General features: G+C 42.8%; 1 protein-coding gene across 3 annotated transcripts in view; it reads left to right on the forward strand.

Moving 5' to 3' along the window:
* Nucleotides 1–26697, forward strand: part of SNX25 (sorting nexin 25) — a 1510914-nt gene that overhangs the window by 221075 nt on the left and 1263142 nt on the right. The window contains exon 2 of one of the 3 annotated variants that reach the window (XM_086962504.1): nucleotides 8676–8762. The exons of the other annotated variants lie outside the window; for them this stretch is intronic. Within the exon in view, the coding sequence (XP_086818630.1) occupies nucleotides 8676–8762 (87 nt within the window). The remainder of the gene's footprint in view (nucleotides 1–8675; nucleotides 8763–26697) is intronic. 3 annotated transcript variants of the gene reach the window in all.

Here is a 26697-nt window from a genome sequence, read left to right on the forward strand (position 1 = left end):
TCCAGTGCGCCACTTTATTAATTAACTACGCAGTGGATTTGTCATGTGCGTTATTGTGCCCAGGGACATCTGTCAGAACCACTGTATATGGGTAGCATGCAGGTGGAAGGTCTATTACTTGGAGGTCTCAACTACCATGAGCAGCTACACTGGGCTCCCCCCTTGGTTGCTGGTACTCGCTATGTTCACTGAGGGCCCTTTCTCCACCCTCCCTCTGTACAATGTCTAACCCTACCGCCCCTATCCCCTGGGCTTTACGACCTGAATCCCGCTCCCAGCCTCAGGCCCTGTTATCCTCTTGTTAATTTTGGAAGCGTGAGTTGCCGTTTCAACACAGGTGACATGTTGTGGATTAGGACCCCCTGGAGACTGTATCTCTGGTATCCCTGGTGTCAACCCTCCAGTGGCGGTGGTGGTTTATGGACCTTGGTGGATGGTACTTGATCTGAACAGCTACATCGGTACACCACCAGATTCTGTGCTATTCTGTTTGTGCCAGTGTTTCATCAGAGTCCACTGGTGTTTTGGTACTACTCGTAGGCATAGTAATCATTGTTGGACCTTGTGTGCATTCCGCTACCCAGGTTTCAGGTTTCGATGCTTTGGTTATTTGCTGCTTTGGTTTGGACCCTTTGGTTTTGTCTTATCACGGCATCTCCCCAACTTCGTTTGGGAGGAGGTTCATTATTACTTGCTATTATCGACCTTCCCAGGCTACCCCTTACTGATTTTTTAGATCTAGTGGTGACCTTACTGGTGCCTGGGTCTGATACTGATAATGTCATTGGGGGAGCTAAGGCTACGAGAGGGGGCGGAGACACAGCGGGAGACACAGCCACAAATCAGATAGCCCCTTCCCGCTCTGGCCCAGACACAACTTCACCCCCCAGTGACTAAGCCGATACTAGTAAATTCTTGCATAATATCAAGGACCGGGTTTGCCTCGGTTAAGGTGACGTCTACTGACATCCCGGCCCTGCCCAATCTTGGACATGCGGCTGCTCAGTGGGAGTTCGTAAGCACGCTGGGGATTTGGCCATACATATACGGCCTATCGAGGATCGCTTCTGGGTGGCCAGAGTGTCCACAGAAAGTCTCTTCTCCGTGAGCTGGATTTCATGTGTCAGGACTGGCTCCGCTCTTAGAAAAGCATCAAGGGTTCCCACAATACCACCCCGCGGTTGTGCTGGTATCCTTGCGCTTCCCCATCATTCTAAATACTAAACATCTATTATTAGCAGAGATCTAAAGCCAGTACCTTAGTTTGATGAGTCCTCCCGTTGACCAGACAACAGAGAGTGGGCCCAGCCCTGCCCAGCCCAGCCCAGCCTCCTCTGGGCTTTGACAGGCACAAATGGGCCCGCCCGCGCCCATCCCACACTGCGGGAGTCCGTGCGAGCCTTCAAAGCTCCCACTGGCGCTGGAACCTGACGCGACTCCTGCCGTGATCTGCCCTGGTCACTGTGGTCCTGCACTTCTGGACCTCTGAAGACAAACATGCTGGAAACACTCTGGAACTCCCAGAGTCTGGCGTAGTCATTCTGGATGTTATGCAGTTTCTTAAGAAGTTTTTAGGTGGTGCCGGCGTAGAGTGCATTGCTGTTGTAGAGTCTGCTGCTGACGAGCGCATGGGTGACTCTTTTCCTGGACTCGGTGGAGATCCACGTGTAAATCTTTCGAAGCAGGTGGTGTGTGTGGAAGGACAAGACTTGGCAGTTGATGAGAGCGAGCAGCTTAGGATGATTCTGATGTGTCGTGCATGGTCCGTGGGTGTCTGGGGCAGGGGCGTGGCGTTCCGGGCGTTGCGGGCCACCAGGATTCGTCCCAGGCAGAGTGGGTGGATCCCAGGATGAGGACTTCAGTCTTGTCTGAGTTGAGCTTGAGGCAGTTGTCCTTTGTCCAGGTGGCGACTGCCTTCATACCGTTGTGGAAGTTACTCTTGGTGGCTGCTGGTTCGTCGGTGAGGGAGAAAATCAGCTAGGTGTTGTCGGTATAGGAGTCAGTGTTGAGACTGTGGCTTCTGATGATGGCTGCAAGCTGGACCATGTACATGATGAAGAGGATGGGGCTCAGGGAGGATCCCTGAGGCACTCCACAGCTGATCTCTGTGGGTTCCTAGTAGGACTGTGGAATTCTGACTCTGTGTTCGGCCAGTTAGGAAGGTGCGTATCCATTCAAGGGCTTTGTCACTGATGCCGGCGTTGTGGAGTCTTGCACAAAGGGCCTTGTGGGAGACAGTGTCAAAGGTGGCTGAGAGGTCCAGGAGGATGAGGGCTGCAGCCTTGCCTCGGTCAAAGAGGGTGCAGATGTCATCTGTAGCGGCGAGGAGAGCGGTCTCGGTGCTGTGGTTGCTTCTGTAACCCGATTGGGGAAAGGTCCAGGATGTGGCTTGTTTAGATGACCTCTGAGAGTTGGGCGTTGATGGCTTTTTTGATGACTTTGGATGGGAAGGGGAGCAGAAAGATTAGTCTGTAGTTCTTGAGGTCCGTCTGGTCGGCAGAGGGTTTCTTCAGCTGATGGTTGAGCACATTTCAGGTGCAATGGAGGGGCTGTCTCTGTTGAAGATGTGGTAAGGGCAGGGATCTGAGAGGGCTCCTGAGTGGATGCTCTTCATTATCCTGAGGGTGTCGTCAGTGGTGAGGGGGGTCCAGTTGGGCTGGGTCTGCTGGGATCTGGAGCCATTGAGTGCGGTGTGTATGGGTGGGGTACGTGGTTCTTGGGTTGTGAAGCTGTTGTAGATCTCCTTTATCTTGGAAGAAGGTGGCAAGATTGTCACACCTTCGGCTACCTATCCTCTGCCCTTTAGGTGTTTGCGAAGGTGGTGGTTACATTCCATCTGTTCAGGTTGGGGGGGAGGGATACATGTATTCCTGCACTTCGATGACTGGCTGCTGAAGGTGGGCTTGCATCAGTCATTTGCGTACCAACCTAAAACTGTGATCTCCCTTTTTCATTCCCTGGGGTTTTCATATGCGAGTAAAAGTCACATGTGATACCTGTAGAAAGGATTTCCTTCATGGGAGCCATCCTGTGCATGGTGGAGTTTAATGCTTTTCCACCTCACCCCCAATTTGAGTCCGAACATTCAGATTATGATACCAATGTTTTGGGCTCTTTCCTGGGTTATAGACACAGATGGTTCTGAAGCTTCTTGGCCTCATGCATACTGCTGGGTCCATGTGCTTACTGGCACATAATAGTCTTGCTGTGCAACCATAATCTACAATGGGCTCAGCACCGGGGTCATGTTTTAGACTGCTTCTGCATCTCTGTTAAGAGAAAGCCAAGGACCTTCAAATGTGGCAGGCTGACTCTGTCTTGTAGTAGGTCATCTCCCCCACCCCACCCTGAGCTCTAGCAGTAGTGATAGATGCATCGACTTTGGGTTTTTGCGATCATGTGGGAGAGGTCGATATCTAGGGCTTCTGGTCCTTGGTGAAGCAAAGCCACCACATCAACCTGTTGGAACTTCGTGCCATTCTGTTGGCTCTGAAGGCTTTCCTAACATCCACCTAGTGGAAGCTGGTCCATTTCTTAATGAACAACACAACTGCTGTGTAGTACAGCAACAAGGAGAGTACTATGGTGTCAATGATCTTGTGTCAAGGGGCGCTTCACCTTTGGAAATGGCCGGACTGTCCGGGGATTTTTACCCAGTGGGATATGCGTTGGTTGGATCCTTTTGCCACTGCAGAAAATGTACATAGTCATGATTGCTGTGCAATAGAGTTTACATGTAGAGGTTCCCTGGTGACCCATTACATCTGCAGAGGTGCAAGAGGGCGCAGGTCTCATGTACGTATGCCTAACCACCGATGTCTCCCTGCCCCTAGTTCTAAGGAAGGATCAGGTTCAGATAATTCTATCATCTCCAGATTGGACCAAGAGAAAGTCTGAAGAGATGACGCTGCTGCATTTGCCCTCCGCCGAGGCTTCCTCTTTGTGAGGACCTCCTGTCTCCGCACCAGGGTAGGATCCTGCACCTGAATCGCTACAATATTCACCTACATGCGTGGATATTGAGCACATCAACTGAGCGGTTTTGATTTTGCTGCTGACGTTATTTAAGTTGTGTATGTTTTTGGTCTGGCCAGCATCACTCTACCAAATCTATTCATTCTGGTTGCTGGATGAAGTTTGTGGCCTGGTACAGATAGCGTCAAGTGGACCCTCTGAAGGCCAAATTGTTCCATATGTTATCTGTTTATCTTTGGTCCAGCAAGGTTTTGCACTAGGCACCATTAAAGATTACTTAATGGGCCTTTCTGTGTTTGCCTGACAAGTCATTGTTATTCAAGTCACATTTTGTGATGCTCACATACATGTTCCAACACAAACATTTAATTATTCCGCAATGCAACCTTAATTAGGTCCTCACGTTTCTAAAGTGCACACCTTTCGAGCTCATGTAGTTGTTCTCTGAGATTGCTGGCTATTAAAATGTTTCTCATTGCAATTGCATGTCAATGAGCTGCAGTTGCTGTTGGTACAACTCCCATTCACCATACTCCTCCCTGCCAAATTAGTGCTGTGGACTTATGCCTTATTTCTACTGAAAGGTGGGTCACCCTTCCATATGAGTAAGTCTGTTAACCTCCTCATTTTTTTCTCACCACCACATATCTCTAAGGAGGAGTAGAGGCTTCACTGGTTGGACCCAAAGAGGGCTCACTACTCTTACATCAAGTGCACATTCCACAAGAGCCAAGGCTGTAACAACAGTGTTTGTGAGAGGTTTTCTGGTGCTGGACATCTGCCAGTTTCCTACATGACCGTCTGTACACATTTTCACCAGGCACTACTGACTCGACAATCCAGTCTACTGGGAGGGCCATTTTGCCTGCTTCGTCCTGCTGGACTGTTGGTACATTCCTTAGTAGAAAGGGTGGAAGGAGAAGGAGGATAAATTAACCCCTTTACTGCTAAGGCTATTTTACTTCTTTTATGTAATTTCCATTGAAATCAATGGAAAGTCCATGACGAGTTACCCTTGTCATTAGCGGCGAAGAGGTTAAGCTAGGTCGGTCTCCAAATGAACTTAGTAAAAACAGTAGGAACCCAATGTACTGGATTCAGAGACCTAGCTTGTATTATGGTCACTGATCAAATTTTGTCAGTACAGACCAAAAAGAAATAAAAATTTCTTTCTAGTGTCCCCTCACTCACCGGGGTTTCCCCACAGTGACATGCTTCATCATTGGGGCCATCCCAGTTCTCTACGAAAAGGGGCGTGCTGCGACTAGCGATCTACGCAGGAGCACTTTAATTGTGAAAGACTATGTGTGGTGTAAGTGAGATAGTGATAGAGTGGATGTGAGTGATTTTAAAAATACCGTGCTAGTGGGCCTCAACAAATTTATTTAGTTCCTAGATTGGTATATTAAAAAGGGGGTGACACTGCTATTTAACCTTTAGTCAGGGCTAAATCAGTGTGCGGCCATAATGTTTCAAGCTCCCCAGGCTTTTCATCAGGACCATACAGGGACCTGCCCTGTATTTGCCACTACTATGAGTCCCTAATTAGGGTGTGTAAAGTTATTAAAAAACATTCAAACGCTGTTAACTCTAAAACATGCGTGTTATACATACTTTTGTATTCTTTCGATACTGATGTAGTGGTGCCTATTAGCACATCATGGTCTCTTGTAGGGGGCAGGATCACCTTATGCGGTCCGGAGGGGTAACGAGTAGGTAATACGGTGCGGTTTCGCCGTGAAGGAACAATGTTTCCATAAGGTGATCCTGCCCCCTACCAGAGACCATGATGTGCTAATAGGCACCACTACATCAGTAACGAAAGAAAACAAACGTATGTATAATACGCATGTTTTAGAGTTCCTACTGTTTTTGCTAGGTACATTCCTTAGACCAGGGATCTCCAACAGGTTGATAGTGAGCTACCAGTAGCTCGCTGCCTGCCTCCGAGTAGCTCGCACATAATTGTCAGCTGGTTTGAAGGTATGCAGCTGCCCTTTTGCAAAGGCAGCACCTTGAAACATTGTGCAACGCATTACGTGATGCCTGGGAAGTTCACAGTGCAGCTTATCCTATTATGAAAATGTTCTGTATTTCCTTATTTTTTTCTTTTCTTTCTCTACTCCCCTTCCTTTGCTCTTTTTCTTTTTTCCTTTTCTTTCCATCCTTTTTTCTATCTTGATTAATTTTTTCTCCTCTTTTGTGCTTCCTCTTCTTTCTCATTCTTTCTATGCCGTTATTTCTTTACTTCTGCCTTGCCCTTCTTTTTCATTCTTCTTTTCTTTTTCTTGCTGTTTTTCTTTCTATTTTTTCTTTTTTCACCTTTTTGCTTTAACATGAAATACCTTGAAAGGACAAGAGGCGTTTGGCAAAACAGGAACAGTTCGTTTAATGAAACACTGCGGCCGGGAGATCGTTTACAGGCTTAGGGTATAAGGACTGTCAACAGTCGATCTGTGGCTGTCTTAAATACAGATTATCGTAGGCACTATAATATTTCTGGCGAAATTTGTATGGTGAGGAATGTAAGTTGCTGCCTTTAGAGTAATAAATAATCGTCTAATGGATAATACAGATGGGCTTCGACCTTGCATGGACACAATGCGGCCAGTGGGTTACAAGTCCAGATGTCTGGCCCAGCGAGCATGTGATCACTGTGTGTGCTCTGATTGGCTATATGTTTCTAACTTATGTGGCATCTGACTTTATGGTGTTTTAGGAGCGCATGTACACACCCTCCGCTTTATGTGTGCTTTATTGGGGCCAAACTCCCTTGACCATTGTAGTGTTGCTGCGCCAATCTGTGGGATTGTTCAAAGGTTTCCTGTCCGTGCATGTCTGCCGGCTACGTGTCACCCCACCTATGACCTGTCAGTTAGAAATCTGGGGCCTGACTATGTATTTGCGAGACAGGATTCACATAGACTTCACAAAATCTCGTTCACATAAATCGGCATCAACTTTTTCTCTATTAACAACTTTTCCACCACTACATATCTCATTTCAGTTTCTTTCTTCCGTATTTCTGTTTTTCTTTTGTTTCTTTCTTTCTTCTACTCTTCTTTTTTTCTTCCTCATTTCCCTTTTCTGTACTTATTCTTCTTTATTTTCCTTTCTGCCTAGTCTTTCATCCAGTCGATATTGTGTTTTTGTCTCATTCCATGTTTTCTGCTGTTGTTTTTTTCCCTTTTTTATTTATTTTTCTGCTTTCCTTTTTTCATTCCCCTTGTCTTTATTTTTTACTTTATTTCTTTCTTGAACTTTATCTTTGTTTCATCCTTTCTTGTTTTCCTGCTTCTTTCTTTTTCTTTCTTTTTTCTATCTTTCTGCTGCTTCCTTTATCACTTTCTTCATTTCTCGTCTCCATTCTTTTCTGTTTTTCTTTTTCTTTTATCTTCTCCTTTTCTTCCTTCCTTTTTTTGTTTGCTTATCCAGTCTCCCTTTCTTCCTTTACCCAATTTGTAGGGGTAAGATTATACCTCTAACGTAACAGTAAAGATGAGCACAAAGTTTAATGACTGTATAACAAATGGTAATGAGGCTGAACAGAAAACAGTGCTGAAATTGTGCAACTATTAAGAGTAGGGTTAGATTAGGCTGTTCAGATTGGTAGTCCAATTTATTTTTCACTTGCTCCTAATGATATGGAGGTGGTAGAGCTGACTTTTTGTCATGATTATTTACTGTGATGGGATGAGTTAAGTTACGCAGATTTTGACTCAAGTCGTTTTTGCAATTTACAATTCGTCCATTTTTAATCATTTTAAACCCATTTTTTTCACAGCTTGCAGTGGTATACAAGACTAACTATGTGCCACTAGTCTGAAGCATCCAAAGGTTTTCCTCTGATTATTTACGAAGTGGTGGGTTTGAAAAAGGAAAGATGCTGAAGAACTTGAGTGAATATCATATCAGATTGTTTGGTATATATGAGGGATTTGCCTGTAAAGCAGGACACTAGTTGATCTGCAAGTAGGTGGTGCTGCTAGATGGATTACATTGGTCTGATCGTCATTGAGCTCTGCCGGGAACAACATTTTGTTTCATATAAAAAAAAATTCTGCCTAAGGAGAGCAAGATCATTGATGATGTCCTTCATGTTGCTGAAATACTTGAGTTGTTTAACTTCTATATTGTGGTGGGAAAACTTATCTTATCTAAAAAAATCTGGCATGGATTCGACCCTCTAGAACCAACTTAGGAGAACCCCAATTTAGAAGGCTCAGTACATCTGGGTCATTGTTGTTCTTCTCACAGTAATTTTTCAGATGGTAAAATACTGAGATTTTGGTCATAATGTGTTATGACATTCAAGGTATGTGGTATCTCGATAGAGATTGGTGTCCTCAGAGATCCAGGAATCAACTATTGAGGAAGACACATTTGTCAGTGTTGAATGAAGTCATTGCCTTTCAAAAGGAGGAAATTGAGAGACAAATCTGTTTGTGTACTTGCCCCAGTGCAGGTTAAGTCACTATAAATATATTATTGGTAGATTGCATCTAAGCGACATGTTCCATACATTATTCAACAGAGAATTTATTTTGCAGGAGTGTGGTGAATTATGTTGCGCCTGGTGGTGAGCAAGGGGGTTGATTTACTTTCAACCAACATGCATTGAAATGTTGAAATGCTTTCTGTGGAAATTAGTTTACAGTTTAGGGTTTTTATTTGAGTCTTGTTCTTTCTTCTCTTTCTAGACAAATGTTGGTGTAGCGCAAAGTGAGAAGGAGATCTATAAGGGATTGCAAAGTTTCACTGAACCATGTTTCCATGCGGATCAGAAGGTATAGATCAAGGTAATCTATAGAGTTAACGAAATCCTTTATACTGGGTCATGGCAGACCTGTAGTCACAGAGGAGGCACCAGAGACATGATCACTTCAGATGGACTATTGAGAGGCTGAAGTCTTAATAATAATATAATAATAATACCAGATAACTATCCCAGCGCTAGAAGTCTTGTTGCAGAGATCAAGGGTAGCCCATTGAAATAAGTCCAATTAAAGTCTGAAGACAGGTTGGTAGGTTTCTTCTTAAGTTTAATGCATAAAGAATCTCTTCTATCAACTAGCAGGTCAGGTCTGGAATAACTGACCTAGTTTACTTCCAAAGCTTCACATAGAACGTCCTGACTTCATACTCTAAACATTATAACATGACATATTAAACTTCTAAGTAGAAGGAAGTCATTCACCGAATATCACACACCTCCCTTCCTTAATAAACGAATTAACTAATACACTTAAGAAAATATTGGAATCATTTGTACATGAACTGGAATAATTTGTACATATTCAGAAAGATAAAATGGTGTTTTAATTGTAACCACGTAAGCATTAAAATAATTTATACATTTCATTTCATAAATCTTTATTTCGGTAAAATTTTTCACCATAAAAGACATTTATAACATTCATGAAATTAATAAAAAGTAAGAATATATGCTTTATAAAATCATCCATTGTCAATAAAAACAGAGTTTCTTGGTACAATATCTGTCCTTGGTACGTTAGGATCAGTGGCCAGCCTTGAGGCATTTTCTTCTCAGAAACCAAATGGCACCCAAATATTTGGCCACTGCAAAAACATTGTGGTCCGACAGATTTGATTTCAGAACTCTGAAGGCAACCAAACACCTTACGAATCCCAAGTTTCTGCATAGGGGGACTATCCATTTCTTGTGAATCTTACTGTAGGCCGGGAAAAAAAAGAGTATATGGAGTTCAGACTCATCGGACATTCTGCAGGCTGGACACAAGCTGACTGATTGTTAGCTCCACTTGCTTGTGAAAGCTCGAAGGGTGAGGGACCCATGCCTCCACTGCAAATAGGGAGGATACAGTTTATCTAGAACTGGTGCAAAGCTGTAAGTATCCTTAATACATAGAAAAGAGTTGGTCAATGAGCCAGGTTTTTGATGGTTTAGGAGTTCCGTTAATTTACTATCGTGGTATGCCTTAGCTAATTTCTTTTTGGGAAAAAGTGGGCAGGTGGTTAGAGGATCAGACCACATCTTCTGGAGTGCCAGACCCTCCAACTCTGATTTGATGAATTTGAGCCACTTAATTTTCCCTGCATTGGGCATAGCGAGCACCTCCTGTAATCCCTGTCTGTAGCTGGTCAATTCGGGAGTTGCCCACAACCTGCGCCAGTAAGCCAGAGGACGATAAGCCAGATCTTCATCTAGTGGCCGCAACCCTAGGTCCAGCCTTAACGGGACAAGTGGCGTACTGGGAGGAAGTCCTACAACTCTCCGAATGAATGTATTCTCCTCTTTTACCAGGTCTTGTGTTCCTGCATGATCCCAAAGTTCACTCCCATACATGGCAGCCCCCCTTGCCTGTACCTTGTAGATCTGTATAGGTGGACCTATGGGCCGAATGGATGATTTGTTGTTGCCCAGGAGATTCATAATACCCCCCGAAAATTGGGTCAATTTAAGGAGCGCTTTCTCCTGATGCGTACTCCAGGACAATCTATCGTTTAACATGACTCCTAGGTATTCGAAAGTTTTCACCCTCTCAAGTCTGCTCTGTCCGATTTTAGGGCAAAAGCGGAATTTCAGCGGGGGATTAAAGACCATGAATTTGGTCTTTAAGGTGTTAATTTCTAGGCCGTGAACCCCGCAGAAGTCCGCAAAGCCGTCAAGAACGCGCTGGATGCCCGTTGCAGACTTTGAAAGCTGCAGGGTGTCGTCGGCGAACATGATCGCCGGCACCCTGGCGCCGGCCAGCTTGGGGGCATCGGAGTTGGCAACCCCGTTTAGGTGAGAGATAACCCCGTTGACGTAGAGGCAAAACAGGGTCGGTGCAAGCACACAACCCTGTCTTACCCCCCTGCCAACGGGGAACCTATTTGACAGTGCTCCCACCTTGCCACACCTCACCTGCGCAAAATTGGCACTATGAAGACGAACAATCATCTCCAGTAAACCCTCAGGGACACCCAGTTTGGCCAACACCTCCCAGAGCTTTTTGCGGGGGACCAGGTCGAAGGCCGCCCTCAGGTCCACGAATACAGTGTAGAGGCTGCCGCCCTCCAACTGCACCGTTTTCCAAAAGATGAGGACAAGCCGAAAGACCAGATCTATAGTTGAGACCTTCTCCCTAAAGCCCGCTTGGAAGGGACTCGGGATATCGGATTCCGTCATCCAATCCAGCAGGCGGTTCAGCAACAGCCTGGCAAACAGTTTTTGTGAAACGTCTATATTCAATCTATATTCAACGTCGTATATTCAAAAATTTATACATATTCAGAAAGATATGATTGTCTTTTACAAACTCTTGTAGAAGCTCTAATTCCACCACCTGAACCCAATTCAGAATGAAGACTATTTGGACCATTCATATTTTTACTCAAGTTATTGTCTATTTTGCCCTTGACTACAACAACTCTATTCAAATTCCAAATCCGGTGATCTTGAGTTTTGACCGCATTTCTGAACACTTTTATGACCTTAATTGGTTTAATGAATTTTGAAAGAGACTTTCCCATTAAACCTGGACGTTTTAACATGACTAACCCCCAGATTCATCATTGTCATGTTTTGCGAGTCCTTAATAGCGAATATTAAGGAATCGCTATTAAAGATTCGCAAAAAGGGATTCATGTAGAAATCGCAATATTTATTGCGATTTCTACAGCTTCCTTATTTGCAATTCGTGAATTGCTTATCGCAAATAAGGAATGACTCCCCATTCATTCCTATGGGCCTAAAGGCTCATAGGAATGAATGGGGAGTCATTCCTTATTTGCGATTAGCAAATAGCGATTCACAAATAAGGATGCGATTTCAAGGGTGCCAGGGAGTCCAAAGGACACCCTGTAGCACCCCTGAAATTGTAATGTACACAGTTGTTGCGCACACACATGTCCAAAGGACATGTGTGTGTGTGACATACAACTTAGAAAAATGCACTTAAGTGCATTTTTCTAAGTTTTCGCTATTTACCACGTAGTTACACTTCGCAGTAAATAGCGGCCCCAGATTGCGAATTCGCAATTTTGAAATGGTTCATAAATTGCATTTAAGGAATCTCAAATTGAGATTCCTTAAATGCAATTATTCGCAATTTCACAATTTAGCGATTTTTCGAATTGCGATTTTTGCATTTGGGATGATGAATCCCAAATACAAAAATAGCGCTCGCAAAGGGCCAGGTTCTGAGAATCTGGCCCTTTGCGAGCCGATTTCGGCTTCATGAATCTGGCTGTAAGTCTCCAACCTTAACCTTGGTCGTTTTCACACTTTTTTTTTACATCAAAATAACTCTTCCTCGCTTTAGCATTCTCCTCATCCTTTTTATTATAACAACAATGAGGAGTTAATCTATATTCTTCAATTTTCCTCATTACCTCAGATTTCCAGTCAAGAGACAAAGACTTAGCAAGAGATATAGCATCTTTAATCACTCAATTAAATCTCTCATTCATACTGTTTGCCTCGGGATGATAGAGAGAACAAGTTTTATGGATGACCCCTTTAGATAAGAGAAAATGTTTTCCTTTCCTCAGAAACCAACTGCACTCCATTATCTGTCAATAATGACATTGGAATCCCTTCTCTTGAAAACAACTCTTTCACAGATTTAATAATGTGTTTAGAGTCAATGCTGGATAAGAAGAAAACTTCTGGCTACCGAGAAAACATGTCTATGACCGCTAAAACAAAGGTTTGAGTACCATTATTGGCGATAGGACCCAATATATCTAAAGCAATATCTTGCAAAGGCCCAGAAGGTCGTCTTCTCAAGACCATCGGTTGAACACAAGTAATTTTAGACCTATCACTTAAGGAACATGCAACACATTCACATATCACTCGCTCAACTTGCCTGTCCATCCCCGGCCACCAATAGGTCATCCATAATCTTTCTTTACATTTAGAAAACCCATTATGTGATGGACTGGTGGAACCCCTCTCACGGTGGTAAGGAGGAGACAGGAAAGCGGGAGGGGGTAGCCGCAGCGGGGAGGGGGTCCAGTTCGGGCAGAAACAGCGTTTCCGCAGGAGGCCCATAAAAAAACAGCTTGTATCCCCAATCGAGGAGGGGAAGAGGAGATGTGGATGGAGCTGCAGGGCATAGTTCAGGAAAATGCTTCTGCGAAGCAGTTCCCTGGGTAGGTGAAGGAAAGAAGCCTCCACCGGGCAGGAGCCCTTCAGATCTCAACTCCTCGAATAAGGCATCCCAGGCCCAAGCCTCCTCCAAGCAGAGTAGCTTTGTAGTACGAAATGTGGGTAGGACATGTGTTATTGGAGAATAATTACTGATCTGAGAGAAGTGGTCATTTGGGCTGCTGGTGGAAATGTGGTTGTTGCTGCTACTGCAGAGGAAGACTGCATGTGTTTTTTCAGAGATTCTTTCACATTGCAGTAATCAGGTCCTTGAGATTTGGTAGTGGGTAAGGTGGCGTGTTGCAGAAGTATTGGGGACAGCCAGTATTTGATTAACACTGGGGTTCAGAGACACACGTTTTCATTTGGAATCAATAGTTGGAATACCCTTGTGAAGGCACATAGATTAGTGTGCGAGACTACCTCAAAGTGACAGTTGAAGTTTGAGTTTGTGGTTGTGAGCCATTTTTCTAAGGTGGGGGGTTGAGCTGGTGGAATATATATATATATATATATATATATATATATATATATATATATTCACTGAAAAAACCATAGGTTTTAGGCCATATATAGTTAGGGATTAGCATTTACAAAACCTTAATTTACTCGCACAAAACCATAGAAATTCGCATATATAGTTAGATGCAATAACTATATATCGCGCACCCGCAATCCACTGCTGATGATATCACATATTACATCATTCATGACATGGTCAGTGACATCACTGATGACATCACTGATGACAACTCAAATGACATCACTGATGACAACTCAAATGACATCACTGATTACAACTCAAATGACATCACTGATAACATCACTGATATCTCAAATGACATCACTGATAACATCACTGATGACATCACTGATGACATCTCAAATGACATTACTGATCACATCACTGATGACATCAATCATGTGATAATACGATGAACCTCTTCAGACTCTAAAATAACCTTAGATATACTCAGAGTAAACAGACACTCACAGACTGTCACTCATCCATGGAGTTACTCACACACCTAGTCAGTCATGCAAAGAATCAATCACACCTCCATTTCCTCAACTATACAGTTATACACACCTTACTTATTCAAACATATTCTAACACATATTTACTCTCTTATACAACCACTGATACAAGTTTTCAATGATCCATGCAGCCACTCACACATTCACTGGCTCTTATACACAGTAATTTATATATGTCAACTCTCACATGTACTGTGTTTTACATATGTACTTACTTTGACATGTAGCACTGAGATATCCATTCACTCACCAATACACTCATGCACACAGTCAACAGCCCATACAGTTGATTCCACATGCACTTTTGAACCCATACATCTAGTGAATCAACTGCTCACACATCTATGCACAGAGTCACACACCTCCCAGCCATCCACACACACACACTCACTCTCCCATACAAATACTTGGGCAACCAATCAATAACCCTTATAGTTACTCATATAGCTACTAATTAACACATGCAGCAGTTTACAGAACAACAGACATAATGATGCACAAATTAAGACAGTTTAGTCACTTACCCATGCACTCAGTGAGACACATTTAATCACTCACTCATACAGTCAGTCATGCACCTACTAAATCCTTCATCCAGACACTTATACATCCACTCATTCTTCAATATGTAAGACATATTTTAACTCTACAGAAACATACAATCACTGGATGTTGTCATCAGTGATGTCATCAGTGATGTCACTGACCATGTCATGAATGATGTAATATGTGACATCATCAGCAGTGGACTGCGGGTGCGCGATATATAGTTATTGCATCTAACTATATATGCGGATTTCTATGGTTTTGTGCGAGTAAATTAAGGTTTTGTAAATGCTAATCCCTAACTATATATGGCCTAAAACCTATGGTTTTTTCAGTGAATTTCAATGGTTTTTTAATAGCAAATATCAAAAGTTGTCAAATGTCAAGTACGTGATAGGTAAAAACATTATCGTGTCTATGCACGCTGATGTACTTTGAACGCTGCCCCCCCCCCGCGCTTTTCTCTTAGCAGTACTCTCTCTTTGCAGATAGTGAAGGGTAGTTAACGCAGGCCTTTGCCCCCGTTGTAATCCGTCGTGCCTGCTTCTCTCTCCATTTGATTGATTGTTATCCAAGCATTTACTGTTTTAGAATTGGTTCTCTTTGGTTCATTCTCTATTTACAAACAAGCACAGAGTCGCAATACTCTGTTTAGTCTTTGCAGATAGTGAAAAATCGTGTAAAAAAAAAATAATCGAGCAAAATCAGTAGGCCACTAATGGGATCTCTTTTTGAACTCGCTAAAATAGAAACATTAGGCACAACCCTTCATGAGAAATACGAAACTAGTGAGATGAACTGAGCTCCACACGATGATGGCCGCAAGACAGCTCGGCTCCGCCACCCACCCCACCCAAAATAACGACAAACCCTATGCAAATATTATAAATATATACAACACACCAGCAAAGTAACAGGGTAAAACATTTTATTAAATAACTATTTACATAACTATTTTATACTTTTATTTGCCCGATCCGGCTAGCTCAATCGATCGAGCATGAGACTCATGCACTCTGATCTCCTTGGCCTCAATCAAGCATCAATAGTAAGATTTTCATACATGAGTGTTCGTTCATGGTTTTGGTCCCTGAGTTGCTTCGATGTCACTGCCTAGCACAAATGGCATAAGTCCTGGATGTTGGGTGCCATAGTTCAGAGTTCTGAGCAGCGCTTGTAACACTGTCTAAACCTTATTTGCACCTGCTGCAGCTTCACTATTCTCAAAGTAAGTGGGGGCCGTTTGTGGACCTGACTGCATTTGAAAACAATGTGATACGGTACCTCCCTAAACCGCTTGACGGAGGCCCCCGAGGGGCGGTGTGATGGCGCGGACTCGGAGAAGACGCTTGGCTCCGACCCCCTCCCCAAGTCTTGTTGCCCTGGTGTAGCCTGAGATCGCACCCGACATAGGCGGCCGGCTCCCGGGGTCAAGCGGAACTTTTTGCCTTTTGGTGACTCTTCCATTCTGAACATTGTCCCACAATCCGTTTGACCTGAAACGATTACACAAATAAAACATTTGTGAGTTTTAAATTTCCGGAGAAGTATAATTCACCAATACCTTTCTCTGTAGATCTTTTTCCATTAACAATCCCAGTTCCATCACCCGCCCAGGATATCACTAATGTTAGTTGTCATTTTTGCTTCTGTTTTAATAAAAAATGTTTTAAGGTATTTACTGTTTTTGTTGCGATGTATATATTTATAAGTTATTAAAGTGTTATAATCCTACTAATTTTTTATCGATTATTGTTCTTTGAGATATCCCCTGTCACAGGGAATATCTCAATGAGCAATAATCGGACCCTGTCTACAAACAGAGAAGAATAGGAATATTCTGTCTCCCTTTGCAGATAGTGAAGGATAGGTAATGCGGACTTGTGTCCCCCGTGGTAATCCGTCATGCCTGTTTTTCTCCCCACTGATTGATTGATTGGCTGGACATTTATTGTTCAAGGAATAGTTCTTTCGAGGTATTCTCTGTTTACAAATAACGTGGAATAGAAATATTCTGTCTAGTCTTTGCAAGTAGTGAAGGGTGGGTAATGCGGACCTTTGTCCCCCGTTGTAATCTGTCATGCCCATCTACTCCCCACTGATTGAGAAACTAGTTCCACCCGGACCATTTATTAGAGGTACATCATCTGGCTCAACCGGAGAGTACCCCTAATAAAGAAGACATATGTAAAATACGAAGTAATCACTGTATCCTAATAAACAGAAACTTTAACATGAAACACACTTGAAAAGGAAATCGAACAAAATCAGTAGGCCACTGATAAGTTTTTGACTTCGCTAGAAATAAGAAACATGGAAGTGGTGAAAAAAGGCAAGCTTGACGTTACGGCAGCCACAAGGTAGCTAGGCTACGCCACCCCCCCACTGCTCCAAGCATGTCTGTCCCACCGCCCGCCACGCCCATTAACGGTAACATGAAATAGATACAAATCAGCAGATACCTACCCCCATTCCGGAAACTCCCGAAGTGCAACAGGCCCACGGTTACGCCCATCCGGAAGATGAGGCCTCGACACGTGCAGGGCGGGGCCCGGCTAACAGCCATCAGCCGTGGGGTGGATGGCCCAAAATGTACTGGTCTCCCGATTCCCTTCTTCTGCCGCCTTGCAGGCCACGGGGGGGGGGGATGTCTTGCCTCTGCCTCCGACCCCCCCCCCCCCCCCCCCCCCTCTTATCGCCTGGTCCGGACATCACGAATATCAACGCCAGGTGTCGGCACGTTTGCTGAATACTGTAAAGGTTTTCCTACACTTGGCGACGTGCTCGCTGCCTTGAATTCCTGGCGTGAGTCCATGAAGTTTCAGTCAACAAGGCCGGAGGGTGTTCTTCTAGACTGGCTCGCTGACCCGCTTCCCACGTGTGCTTGATATGAGCTCCCCGTTCGGGCCTGAAGCGGCGCCCTGCAGGCCACGGGGGGGGATGTCTTGCCTCTGCCTCCGACCCCCCCCCTCCTCTTATCGCCTGGTCCGGACATCACGGATATCAACGCCAGGTGTCGGCGTGGGGTGCGCTGGGAGGGAGAGGTGGCGCGAACGAGCCTCTCCCACCCCCACAGTTGGGGGCCCCTCAGCTGCACCCCCAACGCTCCACTCACCCAACAAAAGGGTTCCTCCACTCTTGCGATGCAGCGGCGCTGCACTCACCCGACAAAAGGTCTCGTCCACTATTGCGAGGCAATGATGCTCCGCTCACCCAGCGGGGGTCTCGTCCACTGTTGCGGTGCAACGACGCTTTTAGTTTCCTGCGTCCAGAAACGTTCTCTTCAACTTTGAAGATTCTATAAGAGCCACGGGGGCCCCCGACCCCCGATGAGAAATGACTGCCATGATCACCCACGGAACGACCACGACGTAGCCGCGGGACGTCGCCGCGCTCATGCCGGCGCCGGCCTCAGTCTTGAAATCACCAAAATCCTGCAAGACTACCAACTTGATCAGTTCCGGTGGGACAGTATGACCCGGTAGGAGAGATTGTTGCCTCCCACCCCACTTTGACTGATGGTTCATGTCGGCAGTCCCCTCTGCTACCCTTCAACGAAAACTTTTGGACTGCCGAAAGAGGTCCCGGTCCAACCACGAGTTGGTGGAGACATTTTGACTATACTTGGACCTTCCTGACCTCACCCAAAATGGCGCCGGTACAAATGAAACTCTCAACTCCTTGTTGTGCCCCGATTACTCAGCCTTGATATCATGAGATATGTATGCAGTTTTTAGCACATGAATTGATATGAGATAAGACTGATTATATGTTCGGACAATGATTTGATCCAGGATGGGTATTGATTATACGTTCGAACAATGAATTGACATGGGACGGGTACTGATTACACGATCCAACAATGAATTGATATTAAGTTCTAATGCATCATTGATTACTGTATTTATTATTGAAGGTTTGAATTTTCGTCACTTTTGGTACTTGCTCACAATGAATTATTGATATGATTTTGTTGCACTTGTCGCACTTTTTACTATGAAATCAACGACCACTGACTCTCTGTTATGTTTTCCACAAATAAATACCCCCCCCCCCTCCCTCCCCCCCCATTTACAGTTCCAGCCTGCTCCGTGGCCGGCCCACGGGGTTGTAAGCCCGTATTTGGGCACCAACATTTTTATTAAAGGTTTTTGAAAAAGCAAACGTAGTTGTAATGCGTAGATTGGTAAGTTTCGAATAAATGGCCACTGTTTCCGATTTTTTTTTTTTTTTTTTTTTTTTTTTTAAAGCAGGTGAAATGAAGCAGCTCAATTAGTAAAGGGTTAAAAAGTATAGTACGCAGAAACATTGAAAATATGAATGGTCCAGGTTTGTTGTGTGTTTTTCATTTTTGTACAGCATAAAGCAATCGATAAAGATCTTGGTATTTAGCCTCTACTTTATATGCTACCTGTATCAAGGAAGTTGTTTTAAATGCCCCTAAGCCACCCCGAACGAATGTCACCTGGCCCCCCTAGTACGAACGAAACGATCCCGTACCACTGTAGGTTATCTCTCTTCCTCAAAAATGTCAAAAAATACTTTCTAGGACGTTTTGGACATTGATGATTTTCATATGATCTATTTATTAAAGTAATACTCATCTCTCCGCATGAAATTAATTTTCCACATGCTACACAAGTCAATCTCATCTGCCTAAAGTTCTTTTACAGATTTGGGACCGTTTCCCTTGCCTCTGACTCACTTATTGCTAAGTCATTGGTGGATGTTTTTGCCGGTCGGGGATTATCCACCAAATCTCGAAGTTGTGCTTTAGAATAATTAAGAGGATGCCACCTCTCCATGTGCCAATGCATGGTATGAATACCATAGCTATATTTTTTTTCGGTCCCTATCGAGAGTTTTTTTTTTGCAGATGAGGCAGGTCACGAACCTGGCATTAACTTTCTTTTCATGAGAAGGAAAAGAAAAAAATTGCCAGATAAAATTCACTTTCACATGGGACGTTCTTAGCATTTCTTTCAGAAACTTTTACATCACTGTGTCATTTCTTTGTCTATCCTGGTTAAAGCAATGTCATGTAAATAGTTGTTTAAAAAGTTTTTTTTAACGTGTTTACTTTGTTGGAGCGTTGTATATATTTATAAGTTATTAAAGTGTTATAATCCAACAACTTTGTTGGAGTGCTATATATTTTTAATGTGACACATAATTGTGAAGACTTTGATGTACAAAAAGGCATCCCTGGAATCTTCCGCTTCAGGCTCGGTCCCACACACCCTTACAGTGAGAATCCCCTCCCCAATCACAATACAGGATCGTTATCAGATAGTAGGAACGCGTGTGGTGTGACGGATCTCATGAGGTGGCGACCTTGATCTACTGTAACTCCTTTGAACAGGGGTGATTATTTACAGTTGGGGCCATAAACTACATCCGCAGGGCTACGTGATAGCCTGGGACCGGCCTGGACAATCAGACACAGAGGAAGAGGAGTGTCAGAGGGTGCGGTAGTGAATAGGGTGAAAGGGAGGTGTCGGGCGGGCACAGGGTTTGATACTCAGGGAAGAGCAGCGCAGATGGGGGGAAGTTTATGGCCCATGCATGAGAGAAAGAGCGGGGGTGACCAGTGCGTGGGGGAGATGCTTGCGAGGGTGGGGAGCCATGCTGAGGATCGGCGGCGTGCAGAGAGTGGGTCTGGTCAAGGCATCTAAAATGGCTGCCGTGCACGACAAAAGTGTGGCATTGGAAAAAAGGCAAGATGGCGCAGACAATGTTTATCAATACGGATTAATTTATAACAATTATTTTTAACAATATATTTACTCGCAGTGTCAAAATGGCTATCAACACTTCCTAATTTCCTTCGAATCGAACGTTACCAGAAGTCAAGCGGCAAAAAAAAAAAAAAAACGCTCACGCGCAACCGCTGGAAGACAAGTATCAACATATATGAGCCTCCTCAACCACCCTCAGAAAACATAGGGGGTCAGGATAAGTCTCCCATACCCCCTTATACCCAATACTCACATTGCTTTTCCACCATCTAGTAATTTAATTAAATCGAAACACAAAATGGCGAATTCCCGTTTCGCTACCAGTTTGCGACCCGGTTCGCGAACCGAGAAGCGCTTCTACCGCGAAAAATATTTTTTTTTTATTTGCCCCACGAGACCCTTTAATAACCCCAACATCATTCCTAGGGGGTCAAGAGGAGTCTACCTTGCCCCCTTTCATTAAATTCCCCCTTCGTTTTTCTCCTCCTCTTGTCTCTCGATCCTACCGAGAGACAAGATGGCGGCCGCACCGGACTGTTTAGAATGTTGACAGACACCGGAGAGCCAATCAGCTTCGCTTCGCAAAGCTCCGTTACGCGAAAAGTACGCGATCTGGAGCGCTATCCAGGACGCTGTCACAGATATATCTGTTTTTTTAAACGTTAATTTCTCGAAATCCACTGGAGCACATATATTGAGACCCAGCAAAGGCACATCGGGCTAACAGTCCCTACAATTTTGCCAAGTTTTGTGCAAATCCATTCAGCCGTTCGAGCTAAAAGTGAGGCCAAAGGCCCTATGGAAAAATGAATGGGAAAAACGCTTTTGGACCCCCCTTTTTTCTCGCCCCCCCCTTGACGGAACCCCCCCAAATTTTCAGGGGCTGCTCAGAAACGAGATGTGCCATTTTCCTGAAAATTTCAGCCGATTCCGTCCACAAACACCAAAGTTATTAGACATAGGATTTTTTCTCTATGTAACTTTTGAAAATTCTAACTATATATACACCTACTGGCGACCGCCAGTAGGTACTATATATATATATATATATATATATATATATATATATATATATATATATATATATATATATATATATATATATATATATATATATATATATATATAGTACCTACTGGCGGTCGCCAGTAGGTGTATATATAGTTAGGATTTTTTTCCTATGGGATTTTTGAAAATTCTATGTTGAATAACTTTGGCGTTTGTGGACGGAATTGGCTGAAATTTTCAGGAAAATGGCACATTTTGTTTCTGGGCAGCCCCTGAAAATTTGGGGGGGTTTCGTCAAGGGGGGGGGCGAGAAAAAAGGGGGGTCCCAAAACGCGTTTTTCCAATTCATTTTTCCATAGGGCGGTTGGAATCCGTTTTAGCTCGAACGGCTGAATGGATTTACACGAAACTTGGCAAAATTGTAGATATGGTTTGCCCGATGTGCCTTTGCTATGTCTCAATATATGTGCTCCAGTGGATTTTGAGAAATTAACGTTTTTAAAAACAGATATATCTGTGACAGCGCTCCGGTTAGCGCCCCGGTTCGCGTACCTGTTGCGTAACGGAACTTCGCGAAGCGAAGCTGATTGGCTGTCGGGTGTCTGTCAACATTCGAAACAGTCCGGAGCGGCCGCCATCTTGTGTCTCGGTAGGATCGAGACAAAAGATGTGGCAAAAACAAAGGGGGACATGAGCTTAAGGGGGCAGAGTACATCCTCCCTGACCCCCTAGGTTTGATGAGGGGGCTTTAAAAGGGCCTCGCGGGGTTAAAAAATAATAATTTTTATATCGTTTTTTTTTTGCGGGGGGAGCGCTCTGTACGCGCACCGGGAAGCAGTCCGGGAAGCGTAATATTGGGAAAATAGGATGAAAGAATGTTCAAATATTGTATGTTTATTGATTGTTCTTTTTTAAAAAAAATTTAAATTTATTTAAGTACCAACATGTAGGTACCAATGCAGAGTCTAAAAATAAAAATACATTGTTTCCTTTGTAGATATCTTGCATGTTGTTTCAGAAGTTATTGTGGTATATGGAATTCATAGCGTAGTCTGTCAGGAAAGCAGAAACACCATGGAGGCAGGAGATGATAAAGAGATGTTAAATACACATTGGAGATGATATAGTGGAAGAAAGGAAGTAACTATGAGCAAACTTAAAGTTGCACAGTATATTTAAAGTCTAATTTTACATTATAATCAATTTGCTACTAGTTTAAAAAATACATATAAAAATGAATAATGTCTCAAACAATTTTTGAATTATTATATATAAATTTATTTTTCTGATTTGTTTTCAAAATTAAAAAGAACTTCTAATAATTCTTTGTCAGAATTTGTCTCATTTTCAATTAGGAAATCCACAGATTCAACACATTGCAGAAGTTCTATGTCCAGTGATTCATCAAAGAATTCTGATTCATTTTCTGTATCTTGGTTGCATTCTGCAACAATTTCCACTTTATTTTTTTCTCTCCTTCCATTTTTGTGCTGTAAAATGAATTTAAAAAAAATATATCAGTACAGATAGGGCACTGTTGGGTTTAAGTACAGACAGGTAGTTTGGTTTTTTAAACAGTGATTTTTTCTTTGGGCAGTGTATGGTATCAGACTGGAAGTAGAAATATCAAAAAATGTATGTGATAAAGTCTAAGTCAATTCTTAATTATACAAGACAAGCCTAACTCCATCCATAACTAAAACAGAGAAGTCTATCTTATTCTATAAGTATTACAGAGGGATAATATATAACTATCAGAAAATGTTTTCCTAATTAACTTAAAGTACAGAACATACTTCAGTTTTTAAAATAACATCTTACATTTCAAATAGAAGTTTAAGTTCTCAGTTGAAATGCACTTAATATGTACTTCAGGAAGTAGTAGTCAAAATGGCTGTGTTTCTCTCTCTTTCTTTATATATATTCAGGTACATAACCAATCAAATGTCATGAAATAATAGAAGATATTGAAAGTAGAATTTTGATTGGTTGTCAATTTTAACACTTCATAAGTGTTTTTGTTAGGTAATTTACCTCAGGATATTTAGTGAGGCTTACAGCATAATTTTCTCAATGGAATTCCATCAAATTTGGGGAAATGGTAGGGACTGCTATGTAGTAGGGGCTATTCTATATTTGATGAAAGTGTCTGTAGTGGTTTTTCTGTAAATTACTTTCCCACCTTTTTTTATCGAGCGCTTACCGGTGCGCTCCCCGGTACGCGAACCGGCAGCGTTACGGGAGTCCTCCATTTTGAGTATTGGTAGAATTGAGACACAAGATGGAGGACAAACAATGTTCGGAATGGGTAGAAGGGGGCACGGTAGACACTTTGTGACCCTCTAGGTTTTCGGAGGGGGGATTAGGATGCTGATACATGCAAAAATAATTTTTAAAAAAATGTAAAAATTTCGCGGGGGGAGCGCCCGGAACGCGCACCGGTAAGCGAACCAGGGAGCGTACTTTGGTGAAAAAAAAAAAGTAAGAAAAAGATAAACGTTTTGAATAATCAGAGGTAGGTTAGCTCTGAAAAGAGCTATTGGGTTCTGTCGCTAATTTAGGTACCTACAAGTATGTTCCAATGCACACTTTTAAATAAAGGACGAATATTCTATTCCCTTCATCGGGGAAGTGCACACCATCTCTTCTGTAGATGTCTTGAATGTTGTAACGCAATAATATTTACTATTAAAAAACCATTGAAATTCACTGAAAAAACCATAGGTTATAGACCATATATAGTTAGGAATTAGCATTTACAAAACCATAAAAATTCACTGAAAAAACCATAGGTTATAGACCATATATAGTTGGGGATTAGCATTTACAAAACCTTATTTTACTCGCACAAAACCATTGAAATTCGCATATATAGTTAGTTGCACTAACTATATATCGCGCACCCGCAATCCACTGCTGATGATGTCACATATTACATCATCCATGACATGGTAAGTGACATCACTGATGACATCACTGATGACATCATCCAGTGACTGTATGTTTCTGTAAAGTTAAAATATGTCTTACATATTGAAGAATGAGTGGATGTGTAAGTGTCTGGATGAAGGCTTTAGTAGGTGCATGACTGACTGTATGAGAGAGTGATTAAATGTGTCTCACTGAGTACATGGGTTAGTGACTAAACTGTCTTAATTTGTGCATCATTATGTCTGTTGTTCTGTAAACTGCTGCATGTGTTAATCAGTAGCTATATGAGTAACTATATGGGTTATTGATTGGTTGCCCAAGTATTTGTATGGTAGACTGAGTATGTGTGTGGGTGGCTGGGAGGTGTATAACTCTGTGCATAGATGTGTGAGCAGTTGATTCACTAGATGTATGGGTTCAAAACTGCATGTGGAAATAGCTGTATGCGTGGTTGACTGTGTGTATGAGTGTATTGGTGAGTGAATGGATATCTCAGTGCTGTATGTCAAAGTAAGTACATATGTAAAACACAGTACATGTGAGAGTTGACATATATAAATTACTGTGTATAAGAGCCAGTGAATGTGTGAGTGGCTGCATGGATCATTGAAAACTTGTATCAGTGATTGTATAAGAGAGTAAATATGTGTTAGAATATGTTTGAATAAGTAAGGTGTGTATAACTGTATAGTTGAGGAAATGGAGGTGTGATTGATTCTTTGCATGACTGGAATGGATTACTGCATTTTCAAGACATGCAGTAATCCAGTAACACGATTACCATCATATCGCACTTTCTTTTAACAATAGTGCCTACCCTTCTTTTTCCTAATAAATAAATTCTTAGGTGAGACACTTTTTTATCCCATTTTTTACTTTTCCAGTATCTCTGGACACTTCTACCTATACCGGAGGTAGCCTCGGGTGAGGCAGGCATCCAGCACGTTAATCGACTACCCTATGAATACGCCATGACTCCTGAGGGGGCGGATAAAAGATACACCGCAACGATAAAACCAGGATGTCTATGAGGGTTTTCAAATACAAACCAAAGGTTTTGTAGATACCAGTGTCGATTCTATTTTTGATTATCGCGATGATTTTGATTCCTCAGAAGATACAATAGCAGTTTTTAGGGCTGTGTTAATTTCTACTTATATTTTGCTCCTGAATGATAATGGTGGGTTGTGTAATAATGCTTCTCTTAATCAGCGATTGACTCAACCGGAATGTATGACTGTGCAGAATGAACCAGGATTGTGCCTTCTAACCAGTATCACCTTCTTATCTTTTGAAATAAATACCCTGCCCGGCTGGGCAGAGGCAAATATAGTCTCCTATTATGGCCTATATTAGTATGTTCTTGTTGATTCTGATAAGCTAAGGACCCTTGTTTTTCAGAGCCTATCTCTCCCAAGGAGCATAGCTTCCTAACAATCTTTTTGATAAAACGAGTTTTTACCTTCCACGACTTGAAACGACTTTTTTTTTTTCTTTAAGGGCAAGAAAAAAAAATCTTTTTTTCTTTACTTCTCCAAGTGCTGTCTGGGTTCTTGGATTGGTAAATAAAAGAATTAATAAAGTGGCACCTGCGCCATTCTGTGTGCACGTGCGGTGTGCGCATACAGGTACATGCTCCCTCCAACGTCGCATGTGTCTTTCCTAGGCTTCAGTTGAAGAGGAAAGTATAAAATGCAAGGCTTCCAGTATAACAACTTGAAATGATTCCATGTAATTGCAATCTCCTTGCCGTCTGCCGCTCGAGGTGCTGACACAGTTGGGTGTGAAAAAGGATTGTAGTTAATTATTAGATGGCACTTAAAGTTCTGAAATATCTGAATCATATCTCTTTACGCCCGAAACTGATTTTACAGATCGATTTTGTACACGCACATAGGTAAGAGACTGCTGTAGTCCATATCCTAAGCGATCTGTGCTCCCGCACCGCTTTATTATGTCCCCCGTTGATGAATGGAAAAGTCAGTTTGAGTTATCTTAGCCTGATAAAAGAGACTAACTCTTTCACAATTTGGACATCCAGATTTAACCATCCACCCAGCGTGCTTTATCAATCGGGCAAAGTGCATCAAGTAAACAAATCTGTGTTTTCACTCCATTTGGTTGATGGCCTCTATGATACATTAGTGCTCGTAGGGCACCGACCATGATACATTCAACCCAAGGCCCAATGTTATACTAGCAGCTCTGCGGTATGTTAGCATAGTAGTAAAATTGCATAGCTCTGTATGTGAAATGCACATGCAGTAAAATGTACTAGTTTGAGTCATTTTGAAGTTAATACAGTCATATAATCTTGTAATTTCATAAAGTTAGCAATCTTAA

The sequence above is a fragment of the Lissotriton vulgaris genome, chromosome 3_1, assembly GCF_964263255.1.
Source record: "Lissotriton vulgaris chromosome 3_1, aLisVul1.2, whole genome shotgun sequence".
NCBI lineage: Eukaryota > Metazoa > Chordata > Amphibia > Caudata > Salamandridae > Lissotriton > Lissotriton vulgaris.